We start from the raw sequence: 23,675 nt of genomic DNA on the forward strand, positions 1-23,675 counted from the left end.
CAGTGCGCGGTGCCCGCTGCCCGGGCGTCCCCGTTCACGCCCGGCCGGAGTGCGGTGGCGGTGCCCGCTGCCCTCCCCGCCCGCCCACGTGTTCCGCCGGCACCCCGCCGGAGGGCGGGCCTTCCGCGTCCGGGTCGCGGCGGTGCCGAGAGGCGGTGCCGGCGCGGCGGGGCTGGGGGACACCATGGCCTTGCGGTGGTGGTGGTGGTGGCGGCGGTGCGGCGCCTCGTCCCGCCGGGCGCCGCCGCTCGGCTCCGTGCCGCGCCCCGGCCCCCGCGCCCCGCCGGCCCCCAGCGCGGTGAGTGCGGCGGGCGCCGGGAGGTCACGGAATGAATGGGGCAGGGGGCCCGGGCGGGGCGCGGGGCCGGGCGGTCACCCCGCGGCCGCCGCGCCTTCGCCGTTCCGCAGCCTCCCGACCGGGAAGGGCGAAGGCCCGGAGGCGATTCCCTGCCAGGGGCTCCTTGCTAGGGGCAGGAGCGCGCTCGGTGCAAGGTTAAACACTGGGTTAAGGGTTTTCGGGGCAGCGTTGGTTAGTGTGGTGAACCTCGCAGAGCTTTCTCTAGGTGGGAGCAGGGAAAGCGGTTCTTATTAGTGTGAGATTTTGAACGCGTTTGTGTGTGAATCGTAGTGGGAGGAACGCAGGAGTTCTCTCGCTGCGTTCGTTTACAGCTTCTTCACAAGGCCAGACGGCTGTTCTGACCCGCGGTAAAGGGCTCTGGCTGATGTGTCCAGCATCTTACATGAGCCAGCCATACAGTGTTAAGCAGCGGTGTAAAGGAGGGAGTCTGTGTGTGCCCTCGTCGAAGGAAGATTAGCAAGAGATCAGCTATTTTTTAACAACAGAACACGGTGAGATGTACGAGAGAGCAACTTACAAAGGTCTCAGCCGTAGGGCTGGACACTGAAGTCACAGCAGTGAGCTGCAGAGTGTTAGGGTTTCTGTACTTCCCTTGTGTCCTTGCATGGCCTTTTTTCATACGCAAGGAGGATGAAAGAGTGTCCTTGAGCCATTACAGTGCTTTTGTTTCGCTCCCTTTGTCCAAGGAGAGACTTAAATCTACAAACAAGGAGACACTGAGGCCTGAGAAGCAGGTTCTCTAGTCCTAGGTCTTCTTGAGTATTCTTTTGCAGGCTTTTCCGGAGACAGTTTGGTGAACACGTGGATTGCAGTGATTTCAGGCTGGCTCAGCCCAGCACGGCCCCTGAGTCAGCCTGCGTTGGAGGACAGGGCTGGGTCGTCCTGGCCCGACTGCCAGGAGCAGAGCAAAAGCTGTACTCCCTTTCTCAGCTGGACATCATGTACTTGGGACTGTGCCTTCCCTCAGGCTCCTGGGCTATGTCTGCAGGCAGAGATCATTGGAGACATTGCTAGGTTTGGAAGTTAGATTCTGGACATCTAGCAGGGAGATAGGCAGGTGTAGATTATCATAAGCAACAAGCTGAATTGAAATTGCTTCAGGGAAAAACAAGGACATGTTCTTCTGTTAGTGTACTGGTTTACTGAAATAGTTCTTGCCCTTTTCTCTGTGCCTTGACTAGTGCAGTCCAGATTTATCTGCAAGACAGGGAACACTGGAAAATTACACCTTGCACAAGTGCAAAAGCAAGGTTTCGTTAGAGCAGTTTTGGTAATTTAACTGATAAGGCTCCTGGGTTGGTCCTGCAAGGGGAGAAAGTCCAACACTCCTGAGCGGAAGAGTCAGTTTAATGTGTCTGTTGGCACATTCTCTCGTTATCACTCATGTGATATGGAAGGAGATTATGAGACTCCCTTTGATGCAGGGTTGTTAAAATGGAGAAATAGAGTAGTGCTGATGAACAGATACATGTTTTTTATAGTGAATGTTTTCTGTCAGTTTAAAGCTCTAATAAATTAACCCTGGTTTTATTTTGTACAGATGTGTCACTTTACCCAAAGAAGTTCAGCTTTGTCGTTTCCAAAAATATGTAATGTATTTTGGCGGTAAGTTGGAGAGTCATATTGTTGTGTAATGGGTAAAGACACAGTTGTTGGGTGAACTGAGTAGTTATACCTGTGAGCTATAAACTTTGCTCACTCTAGTACGTAGTTGGATAATTCTGTGTAGACTGTTGCTGTGGTGCTGAGTCTGAATCCAAGTCCTCTGTCCTTGAGAGTAGCAGGCAAAGCAGGTATGCTGCAAGAGAATATACATGGTTCATTTTGGAAAAGGAAATATAATAAGAAACATAAACTTCAACTCCAGGAAACAAAAAAAGTAAATCAGGTGTACGCTTGATGCATACAGGTAGAGCTTCCCCCCTTTCCTGATGAACATTCATAGCATCATCATGCTACATGGAAGTATTGATTTAATTTATAATGTAGCTGGGTGTGCAAATGAGAAAATTTCAAATCCAGTTCAGGAATATTTTTCCAGGAGTTTACAAGAGAGGGAAGAAATTAACAGAATACTTATATTACGGGAAGATGAAGGCTTTATCTCCAACCATAGGCTATACTATCTGTAGTGTCTTCAAAAGGAGTACATTGAGAGAAATGTAGTTTTATATATCTCAGAAGACTTCTGTAATCTGTTAAGGCTGGGGGGGAGGGTGTTCCTGTTTGCCAAAGGCGCTTTGCCAGCTCCTAAAAATGTATGATCACCAATATGTAGCTGTGCTGTGCTTACACCTTACTATCTGGCTGAAAAGAATGTATTGATGGCGTCATCTATTTTAGCCCTTTGGTTACATCTTGTGTGAGGAAAGAGGAGGAGGAAATGCTTTCAAATGTTTCCGTTTGAGGAATCAGGGAAAGTTTGCTTTTAACAACACTATTGTCTTAAAAAACACTATCACCAGGTTTCATCATACAAGTACATCCCACTTGTGCAGCTGCAGTAAGACAGTTAGTGATGAAAAATACCAAGACCCTTTTCAACTTGGTAGAAAAGACTTGAAGAATCTCTATGAAGATATTAAAAAGGTAAGGGATTTTGGTGACTATTCTGGGATGTTGCAATGATTGTTTTTAATACCAACCATCAACTTGGATGACACTTATTGAAAGAATATTATTTATGTTTATGAACAAATGTCTGAAGCTTAAACTGAAGGCAAAAGGAGCATTTCTGATATTTTATAGAACCAGATGCAATTTTTTTTCTCCTGATTTGCAGTGATGAAATACATTTATGTTTCAGATTGCTCATAGTAATTTTAAAAACAACTTCAGCTTACACTGGGTGGAACGAACGCAGGCAATAACCTTTTACATGCATATTGTTTTACTTACACTAAACAGATTGACTTTGTGACTTCTATGCTGAAACGTTCTTGTCCTTTATGTAGGAATTACTTATTTCTGCAGCAGAACTTAAGGAAATGTGTGATTATTACTTTGATGGGAAAGGAAAGGCTTTTCGACCCATGATTGTGGTGCTAATGGCTCGGGCTTGCAACATTCACCATAATAATTCCAAGTGAGTTGGTCACTTTTAGATATATTAATCATACTTGAAAGTTATAATTCTTGTGTTTCTAAAAAATATGTCTAGTAACTTTATGAAAATAAAACGCTCCTCAGTAAAACCTGAATTTAAGTTCCATCTTGAAGCTATATTTTTGTAGTTACCAGTGCAAAAGGAACTGCTGGATTTATTACATTTTTCCATGTATAAAATTGTGGACTGCACTTGTAACTGGTAATGGATAAATAATGTTGCCAAATTACGATATTTGTAAGGCTTTTTGTCAGTTCGAGCTTCTTGCATAAATGCTTTATTAGAAACTAAATGAACTTCCTTTAAAGTATTTTCATTTGTAACCATTCCTGTTCCTATTAAGCTCTTGTTACAGGTAAGAACTTTGCTGCGAGAACAGACTCTCATAGGCTTTTTCAGTAATTATGCAGAAAAGCCATTAAGCAATTGGTATGATTATATTCAAAGCTGTGAGACGTTCAAAACAGTCAGGAGGGTTTTTTCACCCTCTAGGAGCAAGTTTCTATATTATAATGTAAGATTCTAAGCTTGGAGCTGGTGTAATCCTTATGAGCTTGTCTTTTGAAAGCAGTTTTAACTGAGCAGAACATCGTGCTCGCCTATACTCTCTATCACTCCTTGCTCTGGCTCACAGCAAATGCTTCTCTCTGCACGTTCCTATCAGTTGCTGTGTTTGCATTTTGAGGAAAGACGTTGGGTGGAGTGTTCTCTGCCTTCCAGCTACACTTCCAGTCTTGCCTTGTATAGAATTTCAGATAACAAATCTTTGGTCCCTTTCCAGAAGTATTTCTAGACTAATTCGTCAGTGTTACAGGGGATTTCTCTGAGCTCTTGTATCAACTTTCCTGTAGTAGTAGTTTAATGCCTTGCTGGACTTGATTACTACCTCAGAGCATAGCATATATTTTGCTGTTTTATGGTACCTCTCCCTGAATACCCCCTCCTATGTGAATATAGTTTCAAAGGAGAAAGCAAAACCTAGTTGGCAGTGTCCTGTCCTGTGTGTGCCAATTCCCCCTGTTTTGCAAAAACATTGTCCAGGATTAGTGAACTTTGCTTCAGTTTGATTCTGTTCTCCATTCAGGACTGCTCTATATCATTGTCTTAGAGATAGCAAACGGAATAATGTTGGTTGTGAAACTCCTCAGGGATGTCCTTTGTCACAGCACTGATTGGCTTAATATTTTCGTGAGTGGTCTTGACCTGAAAAACAGGAGCATAATGATGGCACTTTCTGATGACAGAACCATTCTTGATGATCAGCCATCCATGCTGAAATGTAAGGAAGCACAATAAACCAAAAATTTCTGCTTGAGCTTGCAGGCTTATGTGTGTCCCATTAGGGCATAACTCCATTGTGGTTTGCAGTCACCTTCTCTATGAAAAATCTTAAAGTTATCCTAGTGTGTGTCAACCCTAGTATAACCAGTATAAAACACTTTCTAAAATCATCAGATTCAGTGTCAGATCCCTGTGTTCAGAAGAAGTCCAGCTAGCTTCAGGCATGAACTGCAGAGATAATTAGGGAGAATGAAGACTTGTCTGCAAATATATCAGGAATGGGGTGAAAGAGCTATTAAGACAAAGACTTCTATTGCTAAGAGGATGGAAACTTAGGAGACTTTTAACAGCTGGGGCAGTGAGTTTTTGGAGCATCTTTCTAGTCAGAATAACAGTAAAAAAATAGTTCTATCTCATTCTAGTGTGTAGCATGAGGAGCTTATGAACGAAATTATGCTTGCAATACTGAGAAGGCTGGAACTGATGTCATATAGCGTGGGAGTTGAAGAGTGAATCAAAGAGAAATAGTGGTAGAAAGACTGAATTTGCCTTTGTGCTCAAAACATATTTGCTGTTTTCTGGCATATGTATATGTTCAAGGACATATTTTTGTCCACGTGTCTTGAAACCATCAAGACCAGTTTTGAGACCTGCCCTATGCCAGTGAGAAAGTGTGATCTCTGAGTTCAAGTGACACATATGCCTGGGGCAGGTGTTTGCTTTGCAGTAGCCAGCCCTCAGCATAAGTCCTCTGATTTATATGTGCTTGTGTCATTTGGCAGCTTTTGTACATCTGTTGCAGTTCGGTGTTTTAAAAGCCTCCTCGATAATCTGAATGTTCCTTGTATAAACCAGACTGAGTCACTATCTCTGATATGTTGCTTCTAAAATGAAAGTCTGAGTGGGGAGAACAAATGTTTCACCAAAGAAATATAATGAAATCTCAGGGTATTTACCTTCCTCTTCTTTGCCTCTTGCCAATTTCTCTAAGCCTGTGATTGTAATTAAATATCACATATGTTGGTACAAGTCTTCACTGTACTGCTCTTTGGTTCATGCATGATGACCGATGTTTTTTGAGAGTTGGCTGGGCCATGCCCAAAGAATGTACGTTCATACTGTGGATACCCACTTCCTGTGAGCTAATGAAGTTTTATGGGCATTTTCTTCTTTTGCTTTCAAGCTTCTCGAAGCAGGCTGTGTTACACCTGCTCTGTATATATATATACTTCCAGTTCAGGCTGATACTGGTTTCATTATTGTTTCTTAAAGCAACATTGTTTCCAGGTTACGAATTGTTCTTCCAACTTATTAATGTTTGTAAGGAAAATTGTATATGTAGAGAAGGAAACACTGTGTATTTGTAAGTCTGCTACTCTCTCTGTAGACCCTAGGGGAAAACTACTTGCCTTTCATTCTGCTTCTCACAACACTTTTTTAAGATGTTTTTCCTCTTTCAACTTGTCATTTCCCTTAAAGTATTTTGTCATTCTTTTCCTCAGTTAATATTGATTCTTCTCCCAGACTTGTTTTATTTTGTTGAAGCTTTGGTTCCCACACATGTAGTCAGACACTGACTGCAGTATCTGTAGACTTGCAGAGTGAACCAATATCCTGTGCTGTTCATCCCTAGCATTTTTCTTTTTTTTATCCCGCTTCTGGGGTTTGTGTTACTGATGTTGAGCTTCTGCTTCATCTTGCTGCCATTCTGAACTGTCATAACTTGCTAGACCCAGCATGCTTTTGCCTGCTCTTTCATTTGTTGGGGTTATTTTTTTTCTTCTTTTGTGCTATACTTGTATAAAAGGAATACTTTGCTTTGTTTGGCTGTTACAATAAAAGGACTCAACTTAGTAAGGTTATAGGTCCTGATCTTAGGAGGCAGTGCAGAGAGACCTCTTTGTCTTCACAGAGTCTCACCAGAGTAACTGAGACTTCTCAAGAGAATGGAGTGGAATGCCCAGATATCTCTGCTTACAGGTTAGGTGACATGATCATTTCTGTTGAGATTTGAGGAAGGTGAAGTAATTAGAATACCCTCAGCAAGTTAACTGTTTTTCTAGAGTGAGGTCACTTTATTGTAGTCATAATAAGGAAAATGATAGTTGTAATAAAGAATTATCTGAACTATTATCAAAAATATAAGTGGCTGAAGCACTCAAATTGTTCTGTGTTGGTATGTTGTTTGTTTTCTCTTGAAGTTCTAAGTGCCAGAAGTCCAAGTCCCTTGGGCAGTGGCTTTTTGCTTATTGATAGCAACTAAGCTATGTGTGAGAGTGAGAATTGTTGTAAATAGTTTAAGCTGAGGTCATACAAACCCTCAATTTCACACATCCACTGGCATTTCTTCACATACCTGTGTGCAAAGTTTCACAGAATTACCACTTAGCTTGACAGGAGCTAATGTTTCTGTTTAGAGTGTATTCTCCAAAGGTGTTTGCAAATAAGAGTTTTTATTTCTATTTCTGCAACCAAAATGAGAGAGACAAAAAAGAAAGGACCAAGGAAGTACAGAGACATCTCAAGAGAGAAAATAGGGGGGGAAAACGGAAGTAAATTCATTAGAATAGTGTGAGAAACATTTCTATGTAATGACCTGGCTAAACTCAATAGAATAATATTTCCTAAAGATATGAGGACCTGCCAGCAACCTTAGTCCTCTTTCACTCCCCCAGATGGTGGTTGTCAGAAGCCTGTACTCTGCTGGTTTTCAGCTGCTGTGCAATTTGCTCCCATACTAACACATACATTATTTGTGCTTCTCCTAGTTTGTAGTGCCCTCCATGTCACAGACTGTGTTTCTGTAATGGTTGTTTCAGCCACAGGGGCTTAACAGCAGAAATGTACTTGGAGAAATGTGGTTATAACAGAAATTTTGCAAGTTCTTTTTCAAGTTCTCTTGCAATTTCCTATCTTTAAACTGGCAAAATATTTACTTACTAGCAAACACATCGCAAAGCTCTTTGTTTCAGAGTGTGAATACTGGTTTGCATCATTTTGAGTTCCCCCCTCACTGTCTGGGGGGGGGTTGTCTTTTTTGAAGAGGGATATTTGTAGGGAGAGATGTGTTTGGATTTTTTTTTAACCTATAAGTTGAGCCTTGGTTTTGTTCAGTGTACATGAAATAAGTCCTGTAATGAAAAACACCTCAAGGTACTGTAAGTCTATAGAACCTTATCACAGAATCAAGCAGGGGAGGTCCTCCTGAAAAACAGAACATGCTCAAGGACTTAAAATTTAATATATTGCATGTGTAAAAAGATAAACTTACAGTTGTACAAAAAAATTGTGTGAGTACGTATCATCTTGGGGTGTCTTTACTTTGAGAATGACCTAAAAATGGCATCTTTCCACTTACTGGGTAAGTGCGGGCCCAGTTATCTATTGACTTGAGTTACTGCCACTTTTTGCTTTTGTCTTGCAGGCAAAGCTGAATGAAAAATGGCAGGGAATGAGAAGGATCCTCTTTCTTGTGTGTTTTCCCCTAAAATAGGCATGCTCTGATTCAGAATTACTCTCACAAGATGCTCGTAGGAAACTATTGCAGATTTTTTTTGCCAGCAACGGAAAGAATCTTGGTTGAGACATTATGGAAATAGTAGTTTAAAAAAAGCTTTCAGATTAAATTATCACATTTGATATAACATTCTGGAAACCAGACACACGAACCATTAGCATTCCTGTGCCATTTTTAGTCATTGTCAGAGATGACATGCACTAAAATGCAGAACTTTTCAAAACCTGCTTTTGAAATATCTGGTTTTGTACTGTCTTCATACTACTGAAAGATTTTGGTGTGTCGGTTGAGTGTTGCCATTTACTGCTGCTTCCCAGCAGGAAGTCCAGTCTGCTGACATTATTAATGAAAAAGGGAATCCCCAAAAGGAGACCAGTGCATGAAAGAGGCTGGAGACCTTTACAGTTTTTTGAAGGTAAGTTTTCTCCTACTTAGTAAGAATAGTTTATTTTGGAAAACTATTTACACTGAACTAGCATTTGACTAAATTATTACTCCACAGTAAAACTTGCCTTCAAACCACCATGAAGGTTTCCAGCTCTTATTTTCTGTTGTGTAAAAGCCACATTTTCAGAGCCTGGGAGCTATGCATTCATCCTGCTATTGTTCAGGATGTAAAACTCCCACTGACAGCAATGCAGAATTCTGTGTAGAGGTAGGTGTCAGAATGCAGTGTTATGTCAGCACACTGCAAGATGTTCTTCCATTTTGTGATTAATCACTACATTTTAATAGACATAGGCAGTGCAGGAAGGTTTTAAATTCCCTACAGCTGAGCTGGAATTATTGTCTTTTGTTTCAGTTCTTTTTCTGTTCTGCTGGAAAATAGTGTGATTTTCTGTGTTGTCTGTATACCAGAAGTAGGGTATGTATATATCAGAAGTAATTTTTTGTTTTGTTGATTTTTTTTGGTTTTGGGTTTTTGTTGGTGTTTTATGTCCATGTGGACTTGTTACAGCTATGAGACAAAGCTGGCTGGGATAGCCATTTCTGGGATCCTGCATGTAACCTGTGATGAAAAGAGGTAGAAAAAAAGATGGTACAGAACAAGATAGTGGCAGTTGGATACTGGGGTAGATGGTCCTTGGTGAGAGCTAGGTAGGCTCTTTTATGCTAATTTTGCCAGTCTTGGTCCCTAGATATTTGCTTCTAGGTTGTTCCATTACCTTCTTTTCTCTTAGTTTAAAAAATAAAGTAGGTGCGAACTACTGAGAGTTGACTCATCAGTGTTAGATTATCCCAAAGGCTGAAATCCAGTAAGTGTTAGGTAGTTGGTGTTTACAGTCCTAAAGTGATTGAGGTATAATTCCAGTTAAGTCCTTAGGCTTTTGAAGAACCTCTGAGGTTTTAAGGTAATCAGATAACATAAAGGATAAGATCCATGAGTTATGTCTTTCAGATGTAGAATACAGGTTTCTGTGCCTTCTGATCTCTCCAGCTTGCTGGTTAGTAGAGTCATCTAGCTTTGGAGTTTGTGATGCTGGTTAATAGGTAGAGCAATACAGAGATAAGGAAAACTTTAAACTCATCTACAAAGGTACCTGGCATTCTTTTCTCTGCTGTTTTCCATCTCCTTGAAACCAAGCGTCCTTCATGCTGTGCTATTTATTGCAATCTGGATTTAGAGGGATTAGAGTCAATAATGAAGGAGTTTTGCAGTACTGTTAATGCAGCAAGGTAGAAATAGGCCTTTAATAAGGATGGAAACATCCTATTGCACTTACTGTATTAATGTGATGTTAACTTCTCTTGTCTTCCCAATTCCAGGTTTGAAGATGGGTTCAGACCACAGAAAAGCTGCGACAGCTGTTTTCAGAAAAACATTTTTTAGTTTTAGTAGGGATTTCTTTTAGTGTATTGCACGATATGTAACTGATTTAATTGTTTGACAGTTCTTGTTTTTTATTTTAGGGAGGTGCAAGCAAGCCAGCGCTCTGTGGCCATAATTGCTGAGATGATCCACACAGCCAGTCTAGTTCATGATGATGTTATTGATGATGCAAATTCTCGCAGAGGAAAAAGGACACTTAATCAAATCTGGGGAGAGAGGAAGGTGAGTTTGCTAATAAGTGCAAGACTTGCCTTTGAATTTCAGCAAAGCACAAACACCTAGAGTTTTGTGAAGTTACTATCCCTAGGTCTTGGGATACGCTGGAAAAAGTATGAAGAGGTGTACACAGTTTGTGGGTGAGACAAATGTGTGTTCCTTTTCTGAACTGTTGAAAACATTAGATAATGAGTGATTGTAGTGTGTAGTGTTGGGCCTGTTCAGCCTCGAGAAGCGATGACTGAGAGGGGACCTCATCAGTGTCTGTAAGTATCGGAAGGGAGGATGTCCAGAGGATGGAGCCAGGCTCTGCTCAGTGGTGCCAAGCAATGGGACAAGAGCCACAGGGCAGAAACATGCACAGGAAGTTCCACCTAAACATGAGGAAGAACTTCTTTACCATGCAGGTACTGCGCACTGGAACAGGTTGCCCAGAGAGGTTGTGAAGTCTCCCTCACTGGAGAGATTCAGGAACTGTCTGGACACAGTTCTGTGCCATGTGCTCTAGGATGACCCTGCTCGAGCAGGGAGGTTGGACCAGATGACCGTGTAGTCCCTTCTAGCCTGACCCATTCTGTGATTCTTACTGATTTTACATTCCCTATGCCATTCTCTGCAGTGCTATTGGAACACCTTGAACTTGTACCTCATCCTGAACACTGTATATTAGTCTGATCAGTAGTGAAAACAAAAATGTTTTCAGTCAGCAGGAAATTTTTTTTGAGAGTGGTGTTTCTTCATAGCACATTACAAGGAAGGTCTTAATCAGAAAATGCAAGGAAGGAAATACACTGCTGACGCACCAGAACTTACGGCAGTTCAGAGTTCACGTGGTGTAGCAGTCACAACAGAATGGTCAAATAGAGAATTAATGTTCAAAAAAAACTTCATAGGCAAACACATGTTCAGGTATTGCATACAGGGAGGACAGAGCTTATATAGAAAAATACAAACAACACTATAAGATTCAAAAATTATTCTGACTTCAATATTTGGTGATCTTCTGGTTTTCTGTTACAATGAGATATTTGTGCTTTATGCTGGAAAGTTATGTGATGTGAGTAGATCTGTCAAATAAAGGAAATTGTATCATCTCTACTAACACTGGAAAAGACTTAAGAGTTTGTTTTGTTTTTTTTATTCTTAGGCTGTTCTAGCTGGTGACTTCATCCTCTCAGCTGCTTCTGTAGCTTTAGCCCGAATTGGAAATACTACTATCGTCTCTGTTCTAACTCAGGTGATTGAAGATCTGGTGCGTGGTAAGGTCTTTTTCTATTTATTCTTCAGATTTGCTTGCCTAAGCAGTAAACCCATAAATAAAACCACCCATCTGTGCATCTTTTTAGGTGAATTCCTCCAGTTGGGTTCCAAGGAAAACGAGAATGAGAGATTTGCTCACTACCTCGAGAAGACTTTTAAGAAGACTGCGAGTCTTATAGCAAACAGTTGTAAAGCAGTATGTACGTCTGTCTCTTCTCAAGTTAACACACCATACTGTGAGCTTCACAGTTAAACTCCCAGTTATTGCTGTTTTCTCTGGAGACCCTCCAAAGCAAAGCCTTTAAATGGTATTCAGCCGGAATGTGAACGGGTTTGAGACTGTGAATATTATCACAATTCAGCTGTGTAGCCTCCAATATTGTTTTGCACTTTTTCTTTTCTGTTTTTTATTCATACACGGATTTATTGTTATCCTCACTTGACTCAAAATAAGGATCACAGTGGCAGCCTTTAATTTATGAAATTCTCCAACCTTGAGGCAGTAGTTTTTGTCTCAGTTGATCATTCTTGAGCCTATAATTTGATTTTAAGTCATCTTTGGCATCTGTCCCTATTCATTGGTAGTGAGACCTTACATGATAACAGTGGGAAGAAACAATTAATTGTTTATACTGTAGACCATATTGTGAAAGAACAGAAGCATGTACATGATTTGTCTGCGGGTTTTAATTATCAATTGCTATATCCAATTCTATCTGTAATTCAGTTCTGTTACTTGATTACAAAAAGATCCAACTCAAGATTATGTTCTTATTCAAAAATACATGTTTAGTTTTAGTGCAGAAAATGGAGAAGGTGGGCAGTAATCTTACCCCAAGAGAGTTTGGTTTTTTTTAATTAAAGGCAGTAGATTGGTGTATTCTGGTGTATTCCATAGCAAGAGGGAGTTCTAAGAGAATTAGACTAAAAATCTGTGCTAATGTTAATCATCTTGTTTTGTTCTCAGAGAACTGGTACATTTGTGCAACAGACAGCAGTGGAAAATTGCTTGTATCAAAGGGATCACACAGAATGAGAGACATGGATTTTATAGGGAGGGAAAATGTCTTTCATTCTAGTTGGAGGAAAGAAATTAAATCTTTTGGATTGTTCATATTAATGGCAGTATGACCCTGGCAAGAATTTTCTTTGCAAGTCTTCTTTTATATCAGTGGGCACCTGGACTTGTAAAGAGCATCACATTATTCTGCTATCCTAGTAAAAACATACATGTTTTTCTGTTCACTTTGACAGTCTCTCTAAAATAATCTTTGCAGATAGAAGAAATCACCTTCCCACTGAGTGGATTCTCCTTACAAATGTGCTAATTTGAGCTTTTTCCTTTTCCTGACTTGCAAGAGTTAAGGCTTTAAGCACTCCTCTCAAGATAGAGGCTGTAATGCTGGGGGGGTGGTGTTTGGCTGCTTTTCTTCTAGTGGCTGGTCCGAGTTGTTCCATTGCTGAATTGCTGGAATTTTATATGCTGTAAGATTTGTGTTATAAAGGAAAGCTGAGTGAAAGGACTGTCTTCATGGCAAAACCATACTTACTGCACAGAGCAGTAATGAGTTGTATATGTATGTCTCCCTCAGTTTCTTTCTGCATGGATTAGGAGAGGTCCATTGATAGCAGTGAAAAGGGAATTTTTTTTGTTTGAGTTTTGGAGGTTTTTTGGTGTGTTTGGGTTTTGACACATTTTTGTTCAGATGACTTTGACTACTAAGGAAATGGACGGAATCAGAATGGAGATCTGTTTTCTGTAGTGAAAATTATCCAGATCATCAGTTCTAGCTTGAAATTCAGTTAGGGAATCAAGAGTATTCATATTTTGTTTTTAGGGACAAAGCTAAGGAAAGAGATTATTGGTTTTCAGAACATCAGTTACAACCAGGCTAGTGTGCCATTAAAAGCAGTTCAGTTCTTGTTAATGATAGGGAAAAACTGATTTGTTGCTGTGCAAAAATAAAATAAAAGTATTAACTGGAAAGAAGATGTCAAACAAGATCAGATGGCATCTTAGCATTCTACATTCTTAGAGATGGAAGAGTAGAGTATTCCTGGAAAAATGTCTAAGCAAGATTATAGAGTCTGTCAACACCAGTCTAGTTCACTGTATTAGATACCTTCTGCACTGCCAAAGCATTACTGCATTTAAATCAAAGTCCTTTAAGTTAGCAAAATACTTTTTTTATAGACAGAATAGTCTGTTCAAGATGTTAGAGCCATCTCAGCTCCAGTTTATTTCTGCATGGCAGAATGTTACAAAGTTTCAGTCAAAGTAATAAATTGCAAAAGGAAATGGTGGCAGATGGCCCAGACGGTCATTGAAGCCTTAGTTACTGAAAGGCATTTTTCAAAGAAACACGAGAGGTGACTTTGGTTCAAGAATTCAGAAACAATAAAGCTGAAGTGGAATTTCTGTTTAGTCATCAGGCAAGCTGGAGATGGCAAAATAACTTAAGCAGGTTCTCTTTCTTTTTTTACCCTGCTATAATGTGAATTCCTAAGGCCGTTTATATTTTGCACAGCATACTTTCAGAAGAGGGATTAAATCATGCTTGCTTTGAGATAAGTGGAAATTTGCACTTGACATTCTTGATTTCTGTATTAGGAGAAAGCATGCAGCCTCCTTGTGTGAGGCAAGGCTGTGTGTGGAAGGTCTGCCTTAGGGACCGAAGAAAACAAATAGTCTGCAGCTCTGGATCTACCTGTGAGCTCCTGCTGTAACTAGTTCATCGTTTAGTGTGTGCACAGGGCTCCATCAGAAAACCTACAACAGTGTGGATCTGGTGTCTAAGAAAATAAGACCTCTGATCCCCCCCAGCAGAATTTGTCCCCCTAGCCCAGTTAAGCACACAGACTGCAATAATGGCCAATGACAGATGCAGGGTAATAGCATCAGTAGTATCAGATATGACAGTCAGCCAGTAAATTTCCTTATTATTTAAAATACAGTCAGTCCTTTGGGGATATTTCTTCTTTATAATTTTTGCTATGAAAAAGATTAGAATAAATGTCTCACAGATATCCAGGCAGATAATCTTAATTTCTGTAAAAGTACAATTCTTCATAAACAGGTATTTGGTTAGCATGTTAAAATGTTAGTTACTTGAGAAAAGGTCGAATGCATGAAAATGCAGGTTCAGGACAAGATAGTTGTCTGCAGTGTGTGGAGGTTTCTGCTGGGTAGTCATCTCCCTCTTCCAGGAGGCCCTCACCACCCCCTTGGCAGGAGCAGTTATGAAAAGGGATTTGAAGATCCTGGAGGAAGTAAGGATGTGCCCGCAGCAGGGAGGGACAGGCACACTGTGGGTGCATCACTGCCAGCATGGCCAGCACATCCAGGGCAGGGACTGTTCTCTGTCCAGCATGTGTGAGACCACAGGGCTGGGCTCCCTCTTCCAGGACAGACATGGACACTGTGGAGTGAGTTCATCGAAGGGCCACCGTGATAGCAAGGACTGGAGCAGATGATATGCCAAGAACTGGTTTTAGTCTGGAGTAGAGAAGGCAAAGGAGAAGGAAAATTGGAGGGGGCAGAGAGGATGGAGAGATGTGCAGTGAAAGGACAAGTTCATGGAAAAATTCAGTTGGCTCTTAGGAAAAATTTCTCCATGAGGTTGGTCAAACACTGCAACAGGTCGCCCGGACAGAGTGTGGGATTTTTCATCCTTGGAGTTGCTCAGAAGTCAACTGGGCACAGCCCTGAGAAACCTGATCTAACTGTGAAGTAGAGTGCTTTGAGCAGACGACTGGACCAAATAACTTTCAGAGTTCCCCTCCAGCCTAAACTATGCTGTGATTCTACTGGAAAGAAGGAACAGCTCTCCTGTCTAGAAGAACAGCAGTGGATGAGCCATGAATGAGAAGGCAGGAACCTGACTGCTTCTAGAGATGGGCACGGAGGAGAAAGTCTCGAAAAGGGGAAGATTTTAGAGCCTTTTCCTTTTCAGAAATCTAGGAGTGCAAGAACAAACATCTCTTGTACTGTTTATACAAGCATATCCTGGCACAGCAGCAGGTTTTCCTCTGTGACCTGCAGGGCAGCAGTAGAAATGTGCAAGTGCTTTCAACACCAGCTGCCATATTGTCACATATTAAATATCAGAGCGGGACCTATCTACCCAGACCCGATTATATATTTTACAGATGTAAAATTCAGTAAAGAGGCAAGATTGATTCACAGTCTCTCATATAACATACTAGAAACAACTTTTTATTGCAAAAAGTGTGTTTGAAATAATACCGAGCAGATTTGACTTGCTTTATTGAATTTAGAGAACATTTCTAAAGAATTTGTTCCACCTGGTATTAGGATTTTTCATCATGATTTAGTGGAGGACAGGTCTGAATTCTTACAAGATTAAATTTGTCATCAACAAGTCATATCTATTAGGGGAGCTACAGAATGTTTTTAAGGGATGAGCTTTATAATTTAAACATGTCATTGCATTGACTTGGTTACCCTGATTTGTATTTGCAAATGCATGCTATTATCCCAGTATGGCTTCAGTTAAACTTCATCTGGGATTGACAAGCTGCCTGGCTGCATCCTGGTGAGTGTCCAGGTGGGGGCAATAATCTACAAGAGCATTTTGAGAAATTGCATCCTGAAGGAACTCCCTGGTAGACATGACCCAGCCATGTTGCAGGTTTATGGTCATGGTTAGAGGGTTGCTCACTTGAGGATGACTGGCAAATCAATCTCCTGGATTTTGTCTTTTTGTTTGTCTTTCTTTTTGTATATGAACAAGAAATGTTCATAACCTGAACAGGAGCTATGGCAGTCTTCTCTTGCAAAGATGCAAGAGTTAATTGTGCATTGATGAATATTTCTTGTGTTATATTCTGTATCTAAGAGTTGTTTTTTGCATGTACATACACTGGCAGGATTCTTTGTATAGGTGATATCTGTGTCCCTTGAAAACTGTCCACCAACAGGAGTAGCTCTGTTCTTTCTGACTTTTCAAATTAAATGAGGAAGCTCCTCTCTTTACACGGTACTTCCTCTCCACCTCTGCCAACTAGTGCCCATTCTGATCCTTTGCCATTCATTCACCAGGATTTTTTTCTACTGAAATCCATATTTTACTCCTCCACATGAGATGAAATGTGGTGGTAGGTAAAGATTTTATTGAAACAGGGTAGATGCAGTCCCCCTGCCTGGCGGATATTATGTGATTTATATTCCAGAAGCAAACAGACGTTTGCTAGGCATGGTACAGCAGTATATGTTAGATCTCTAGGGCAAATACCACCATTTAAGAGACAAGTACCAAAAGGAGGATAAAAGGGCAAAATACTCTAGTTTGATAGTCTCTAGCAACATCTATTTAAATATCTCATATTTGCAGTTCACTCTGTTTAATAGCCTTCAGGATTTTGTATGATTATTAGACATAAGTAGTACTGTTTTCCTGCTATACTGTCCTCCTCTTTTAAATAAAATTGGGAAATGTGAGATGCTGTTAATGCCTTAGGCATCCAGATTCCTCTGGGTTTTAGTTATTATCCATGGATGCAGGTTATGAGTGGGAGGTGTTCTGATGCTCAGTTATGAAGTGCACTGATGCATAAAATAATCTCTAATCTTGTGCCATCACATTTATTAGAATATAATGTTGTTTCTTATTTCCCTCCTCATGTTCACCTTCTAAGCTACTACTGGACTTCCTTCTAATTTGGGGTTGGTTTGGGTGTTGGGCTTTTTTTTATGATCTTTTTTTTTACATAGTCTTAAAGAGGAATTGATATATAAATATATTTGGGTTTTATATATATATATATATATTTATATTGTGTGGCTTTCCCAGCATATATTTTTAGTCTTACGTTAAATAAAATGTATTTTCACTCCTTCCATTAGTCACAGCAGATTTGGAATGCCTGCAATAAACCAGGATGGATTTTTGCCCCCTGTTCCTAATTGCTTTATTGAAGGATGAAACAAATCTGAATATTTAAATATAACCAACTTGATTTTGTGAAGTGTATACTCAATGCTTAAATGCAAAAGCATAAGTGGCCTTACTTTGAGGCAAGATATTAATTCTCAAACCTTAATTTATGTCCTGTATTTTAGTTTTGTGGAGTTTATTCAGTTTATTTCTGTCTCTCAGATAGTTGATTTCTTTATCTGTACTCAATTAAAATGTTTCGTTTGTCTCAGTTTAGTGATACTTTTGCCAGCTTGGTATGCTGTCTTTTCTTTGCCACTAATTATCCCTCAGTACCTTTGCCTGCAAACTAATTAACTCATCTTCCTGAGCAAGTCAGTTACAGTTAACATAACCTTAAAAATAATCTTCCTTATCTCAACTGCCCCTGTACTGGGTTCAACATGTCCAGCTTTGTGATTTTTTATGAGACATGTAATGTCCATTTATCTGTTGTCTGACCTCCAATTGTCCCCTAGCTGATTTATGTATGTAATAAATTTAATTTCCCCATCACTGGACTGTGTACAACCACTAGCCTGCATGTGGAGTGCATCCACATCTCCTCTCTTTATCCCTGCATTATAATTTTTAAGTATAATAAATATTTAATAAAGCTAATCTCTTTCCAGACCAGACTTGAATATAGTTTTAATATCACACTGCTTTTCAGCCTTGTTTTCTAGTAAGCTTGGTTCATTGTGTGTCTCCATGAACAGAGATAAGCAAGAATGTGCCCCTGAGTCAGCTTTTTTTTTTTTTCCTTTCCCAGATCCCTCCTGCCTGTGCTGGCTATGTCACACCTATGGTGAGGGACTAAAAGTGGATGCTAACTAAAGATTTCTATTTACTTGGGTTTTTTTGTCTTTTCAGGTTTCAATACTAGGCTGCCCTGATCCCAAAGTTCATGAGATTGCATACCAGTATGGAAAAAATGTTGGCATAGCTTTTCAGGTAGTGCTTTTATTGAACTAAAAGGAATCTAAAGTCTAAAATTCTCCAAACTGCTTTAGAAATCAAAGTGGGCTGTCTTAATCCTTTCTGCAAATCTTCTCTTTAACAAGTATTATTCTGTATGTAGTTCTCATTATTTAGTTCTCATTTTTAAAAAGAAAGTTTCTAAATAATCTGCATATTTATTTTTTTCCCAGCTAATAGATGACGTGCTGGATTTTACATCATGTGCCGACCGTCTGGGGAAACCAACAGCAGCAGATCTCAAGCTTGGATTGGCCACAGGCCCCGTCTTGTTTGCTTGTCGACAGGTAAGTCAACACGTATCTGCTTCCTCAAAACAGAAAGTGTAAACTGTTCCTCACAGCACACACCCAGGTCCAGCTCAAACACATCAAGGCTACAGCATCCGCATTAAGCGGGGCCTGGGCCTGTGTGAAAAATCTGTGCATTCAAGATCAGATGGATTCTGTGTGCACACGTGTTCTGACAGACTGAGAATCACCTTCCTGCACAGCTCCTCTTTCTATTAGGCCCTTGTAGGTACTCACAGAGTATCTGCATGTTTTATTTAGGTTATTCCTAAGTAGCTTCTTGCTTATGTTCTCTCCTGAGACATCTTGTTCTTCCCAGGCTTGACTGTGTATGTAGGCTTTTTTGCCGGGTTCTGGGCTTTGTATCCATCCTGGGGCCAAGAACTGAAATTCCTGCCTACCTCTATTTACTGGATTTTATATCTTCATCTGTTTGTCTTCAAGTATTATCCAGTTACAAATGTGGGAAGCTTTCCCTTCTAAAGGCTGGATAAGAGAAGGAGTGTCATAAATAAAACAAGTTTAAAATGGGTCAAGATTTTTAGTGCCTTAAAAATTATTTGGAGTTCAAGGAAAACAGGAATGCAAGCAGCACCAAAAGAAACATTAAAATTGGTGCTAATCCATAAATGGGGAAGAAACTGGTTTAATGTGCCTTGCTCAAGTTTCTGGTTCACCAGAGGAAAGAAGATTTGAGACTTAAAAAGTGGTCCCTCCTACCAAACTTCACAGCATCATACAAAAACTGGCACATCTAATTCCAGCAGAGCTCTAGTCTATGATCTCTCAGTGGAACTGCTGAGAGCTTGACATGGGAAAAGTTTTAAATCATTTAAAAAAAACACAAACCCTCAACAACTTTGACATTTACTTCCCCCTCTTTCTTACAAGAGCCTGGAGTGGGGCGAGGTGGAACATAAGAACGTGTTTGCTTCCTTATACTTAGGGCATTTACAAAGATCCATAACTCAGAAAAGACAGGAAAGCACAGAGTATAGGCCAATTAACAATGCAGACGAATGCACATTGAGAACAATTTTCTCCATATTCTCAGTCCCTCCCCACGTAATCATCTGGGGGATTCACAAGCATGTTCTTGAATCATTATTTCAGAACTGTTAGTCATCAGCAACTGGAGTCATCTAAAGAACAGTGAGAGACTCAAGCAGAGAAAGAGGATGCAATTGTGAAACAGTTTGGTTTTGTGTGTGCTAAAGTTACAGAGAGAAATGACATACTGCAAATACTCTTGATTTTGGCAGAGAATGGGTGACACTGATTGTCTTGTGGGTGTTGAATATTCCAATTTTTTAAATTAAAACTATTATTAATTTGTTTGGGTTTTCTGTCTCTGACTTTCAAATTCACCTATCTTTTAATTAGCTTTATAAGATAAATTAGTTCATAATATAAAAATAGAAGAAAAGAAAATCTGTCAGTTCTGTTTTAAAATCTTGCTCTTTGTAGGTCAATTTTAAATGTTTTTTTCTCATATTTTTGATAGATGGGAAGCATATATTTTTGCATTGAAAGATAACTCGACCATCTTACAAAGTTTTCCACATTAACTTAATTTTCTCTGCTGAAAATTTTTTGCTGTTTTCAAGAAACTGGAAGAACAGCACTACAGACTTAACAGATACATAAACAAGGCATAAGCGCTAAAAAAATGTGGAGCTTTAACAGACACTTGTCTTTGCTGCTTCTGAAAGATGTTTCATCTATTTGTATCTGAGAATAAAAATTCCTGAGCCAGGACTTGAAGACAGTCCAAAATGTAATTGTTAATTATAGGCTGTCTTTTCTCTTCAAATTAATATTACTACTATCCTGCAGACCCCTTCATATAGCTGGTTATCCCCGAGTTGTCTTCTGAAAAACATTCTTTAGTTTTTAACATGCTCTGGATCTTTAGTGACAGCTGCCTTTTTTTCTCTCCCCTCCCTCTGAAATACATCTTTGTGCATTAGAGTATTAAGGAGATGCCTTTATAGAAAATAAAAATGTTTAGCTTGATGTGATACCTATTTATTCAGTATTTAAAGTTAGTTCACTCGGTTAAAAAAAGCCCCACCTCATTTATTTCTTAATGAAATACACTAGTATATGCTAATTCTAAAGCCATTGCTAAAGTAGTACAGCTGAAGAATGAGGGTTTATTTTTATTATAAGCATTCCTGTCCAGTGCTTATACACTGTCTGTGAAATCTGCAGAGTGGCTAATAACAATTAGCTTTGCCTTATAGGTTTGGGGATTTTCTTATCCTTTAGTGCTTAAATATAAAAAGTGATCCAGTATGCATGTATGAGTCACCAGGAAACTTGTAAATGCATCTCCAAGAAGACTACATATGAGTAGTAAGGAAATGTAACAACATTTAGGGATGCTGCGTTTCTACCCGAACAAGGTTATGGAGCTGCAGTTTCAGGACCAAAGGTGTGCTAGGAAAGTGGATCGTTGTTTACAAGTGTATGGCAATAAAATCATCTTTCTTTGACTCTAATCCTTCAAACAAGATGAACCAAGAGCTTTTTCCTTTAAAAAGAATTTTTCTGCAGAGTAGGTGCCTTGAATTGTGACCTTACTTTTAGTAAGCACCAGGTTTTTCTGTTTCTAGGCTATCTGAAGAAAGAGCCTGCATGTTTAGATAAGTAATGCGATTTTCTCACACAACTGACTACTTGATTTGTAGGGAATTGAGCATGGACTGCTAACTACAAATGCTGTGTGACTGAAAACAAAATACCTTATAGTTGCCATTTCTTTCTTATTAAAAAAAAAAAAAAATCAGTCCTGAGCTTTCCACAGGGCAGAGCCTGTGTATATAAAATACCAGCACAATAGAAACTATAAGTGGATATAACAGCTAAACAACAAACCTCTTTTGTTCACTGTTGTACATGGGGGGGGAAGAGGTGCTTCTTTGAGCTGTGCCAACACTAAGCATCATTTGTGATAAAAAAATACCTGAAGCAGATTATACTCCAGGGAGTAGCCACATCAGAAATTACCACAGTAGATTATCTGCTCAACATGATGAAATGGCAGATGCTACCTTTTGCTACCAACTGGCTACAGCCAGCAGAGCCAGACAGTTTAAATGCTTGGGCTGTGCTGTACTACAGTCCTATGCAGACTGCAAGTATGAACCTAAAGCTATACCCCTAATAACAAGAGTGGCAGGGGAAGAGGTCTGTACTTCGGTGTCGTTTTGACCTTAGCATGGCAGGCAGCTACATGGAAAACAAAAGCAGTACAAAAACCTTCTCCCTTTGTGCTTAGTTTCCAGAAATGAATGCTATGATAATGAGGAGATTCAGTAGGCCAGGAGATGTTGAACGTGCTTGGAAATATGTGTTGCAGGTAAGACTGATACCAAATATTTCTGCTTTCCCTACTGAAGTTGGTCTGAAATTCATTGTCTCCGAAGTAAAATAGCAGGGCTGCATTGTCATTTACCTGCTAAGTAGCATGCAATGTACAGTGCCAAGTTAGAACTCTTCAGCTGTCTTACTGGCACAGTGTTTTAGAAGAAATGATAGGTACTGAAGAGCTTTTTTTCTTTTTTTCCCTCCCATAGCATAAAATCCACATAATAAAAGTAAAAAGCTCATGCATGAACTCAGTTCCTTCAGCTGAGGAGTAGCTGTATCCAACAACTGGTGTAAGTGGCACATCATTACCAGTCAGTCTTGTAACTGCAGTGCACACCCCATGAGTTTTAACTGATGCTAGTCTGAAAAGACTGAATAATGGTCTGTGCAAAATTAATACCTATTTTTCCAGAATAGCACATTTTTTTGCACATCCCTACTTAGGGCAGGAGGGGAGGGGTTAAACCATTAGTTTCTAATATATTATTAATACCAGTGCTGTTTTTTAAGTATACTTAAATTTAGCGTGGATGAGTTTTAGTATTTTGACACTTTGGGGAAGGTCTGTAGGATTCCATGAATACAGAACGAATCCTCTTCCTTTCCCCTGCACAATATAATTAAGCGTTCAGGGTACTGACTGACCTTAAAACCCCTGTACACTGGGAGAGGCAAAAGGCAGGAGGGAGGCTGATCATTTACCCATTCCCTCTCGCTGTCTTTCCACCTCAGAGTGATGGTGTGCAGCAGACAACCTACCTCGCCCAGCGCTACTGCCACGCGGCCACGCGAGAGATCCGCAAGCTGCGGCCGTCCCCCGAGAGGGAAGCCCTCGTCCACCTGACAGAAATGGTTCTCATGCGAGACAAGTGAGACAACTCCTTCCACTCGTCCTGGCAGCTACTTACCAGACTGTGCCTACATTTATTTCAAAAGTTATTTGCTTCCAACACAGGCTACCAAAAATTATTTTTTTAAAAAAACTTTTTTTTTTTTTTTTTTTTAAAAACAAAAGTTTAAAAGTGTTTTACTGCGGGAAGCAATGCAATTCAGAGCAAATCAAACTGTGCTGTACAATTGTTTTAGTGGGGGGCTGTTGATTGTGGGGGATGGGGAAGATGTTTACATGTCGATGCACAAAGGCCACAATGAGAATAAATATAAATCAGTGTATAAGAACTGAAGTTGTTCCAAATTTCACTTGTTTACACTAATAAACAGATCATGCATGCACAGGGGCTGGTAAACTCCTGTGAAGAGAAATGGTTTGAATGCTTCCCTGGCTGTTTAACAACAGAAGCAACTGGAATTGTACATATGACACCAGTTTACTATAAAAGACTATATGTAGATTTTAATTGGTTAAATACATCAGTGAGTTCCAGTTGGTAATGAAATACAGGTACACTATTGGTGGCTACTTGCTAGCAGTTAACAAGATGCAGAATTTGAGATTGCTGCAGTTCAGATAATGAAAGGCTCAGTATTTCTAACTCACACTAAAACTAAATGATTCACCAGCCAGTC

At 40.0% G+C, this 23,675-nt stretch overlaps 1 protein-coding gene across 3 annotated transcripts; it reads left to right on the forward strand.

Moving 5' to 3' along the window:
* The first annotated feature begins 65 nt into the window (after window positions 1-65).
* On the forward strand, window positions 66-23,327 carry PDSS1 (decaprenyl diphosphate synthase subunit 1). 3 transcript variants are annotated; one of them, XM_064636030.1, is made up of 12 exons: window positions 145-298; window positions 1,899-1,963; window positions 2,824-2,947; window positions 3,313-3,443; window positions 10,174-10,315; window positions 11,457-11,568; window positions 11,656-11,765; window positions 18,379-18,459; window positions 18,657-18,770; window positions 22,057-22,137; window positions 22,355-22,438; window positions 22,881-22,991. In XM_064636030.1, exons 1-11 carry the CDS (start codon window positions 185-187, stop codon window positions 22,418-22,420), a joined length of 1,140 nt encoding a protein of 379 aa, XP_064492100.1. In that variant the 5' UTR covers window positions 145-184; the 3' UTR covers window positions 22,421-22,438; window positions 22,881-22,991. The 3 variants fall into 3 exon arrangements, with proteins under 3 accessions (XP_064492109.1, XP_064492100.1, XP_064492116.1); XM_064636039.1 differs by lacking the exon at window positions 22,355-22,438 and having other exon boundaries at window positions 66-298; window positions 22,881-23,327; XM_064636046.1 differs by lacking the exons at window positions 145-298; window positions 1,899-1,963; window positions 2,824-2,947; window positions 3,313-3,443; window positions 22,355-22,438 and adding an exon at window positions 8,589-8,677 and having other exon boundaries at window positions 22,881-23,327.
* The last annotated feature ends 348 nt before the right edge of the window (window positions 23,328-23,675 follow it).

Source organism: Pseudopipra pipra, chromosome 1, assembly GCF_036250125.1.
Source record: "Pseudopipra pipra isolate bDixPip1 chromosome 1, bDixPip1.hap1, whole genome shotgun sequence".
Classification (NCBI taxonomy): domain Eukaryota; kingdom Metazoa; phylum Chordata; class Aves; order Passeriformes; family Pipridae; genus Pseudopipra; species Pseudopipra pipra.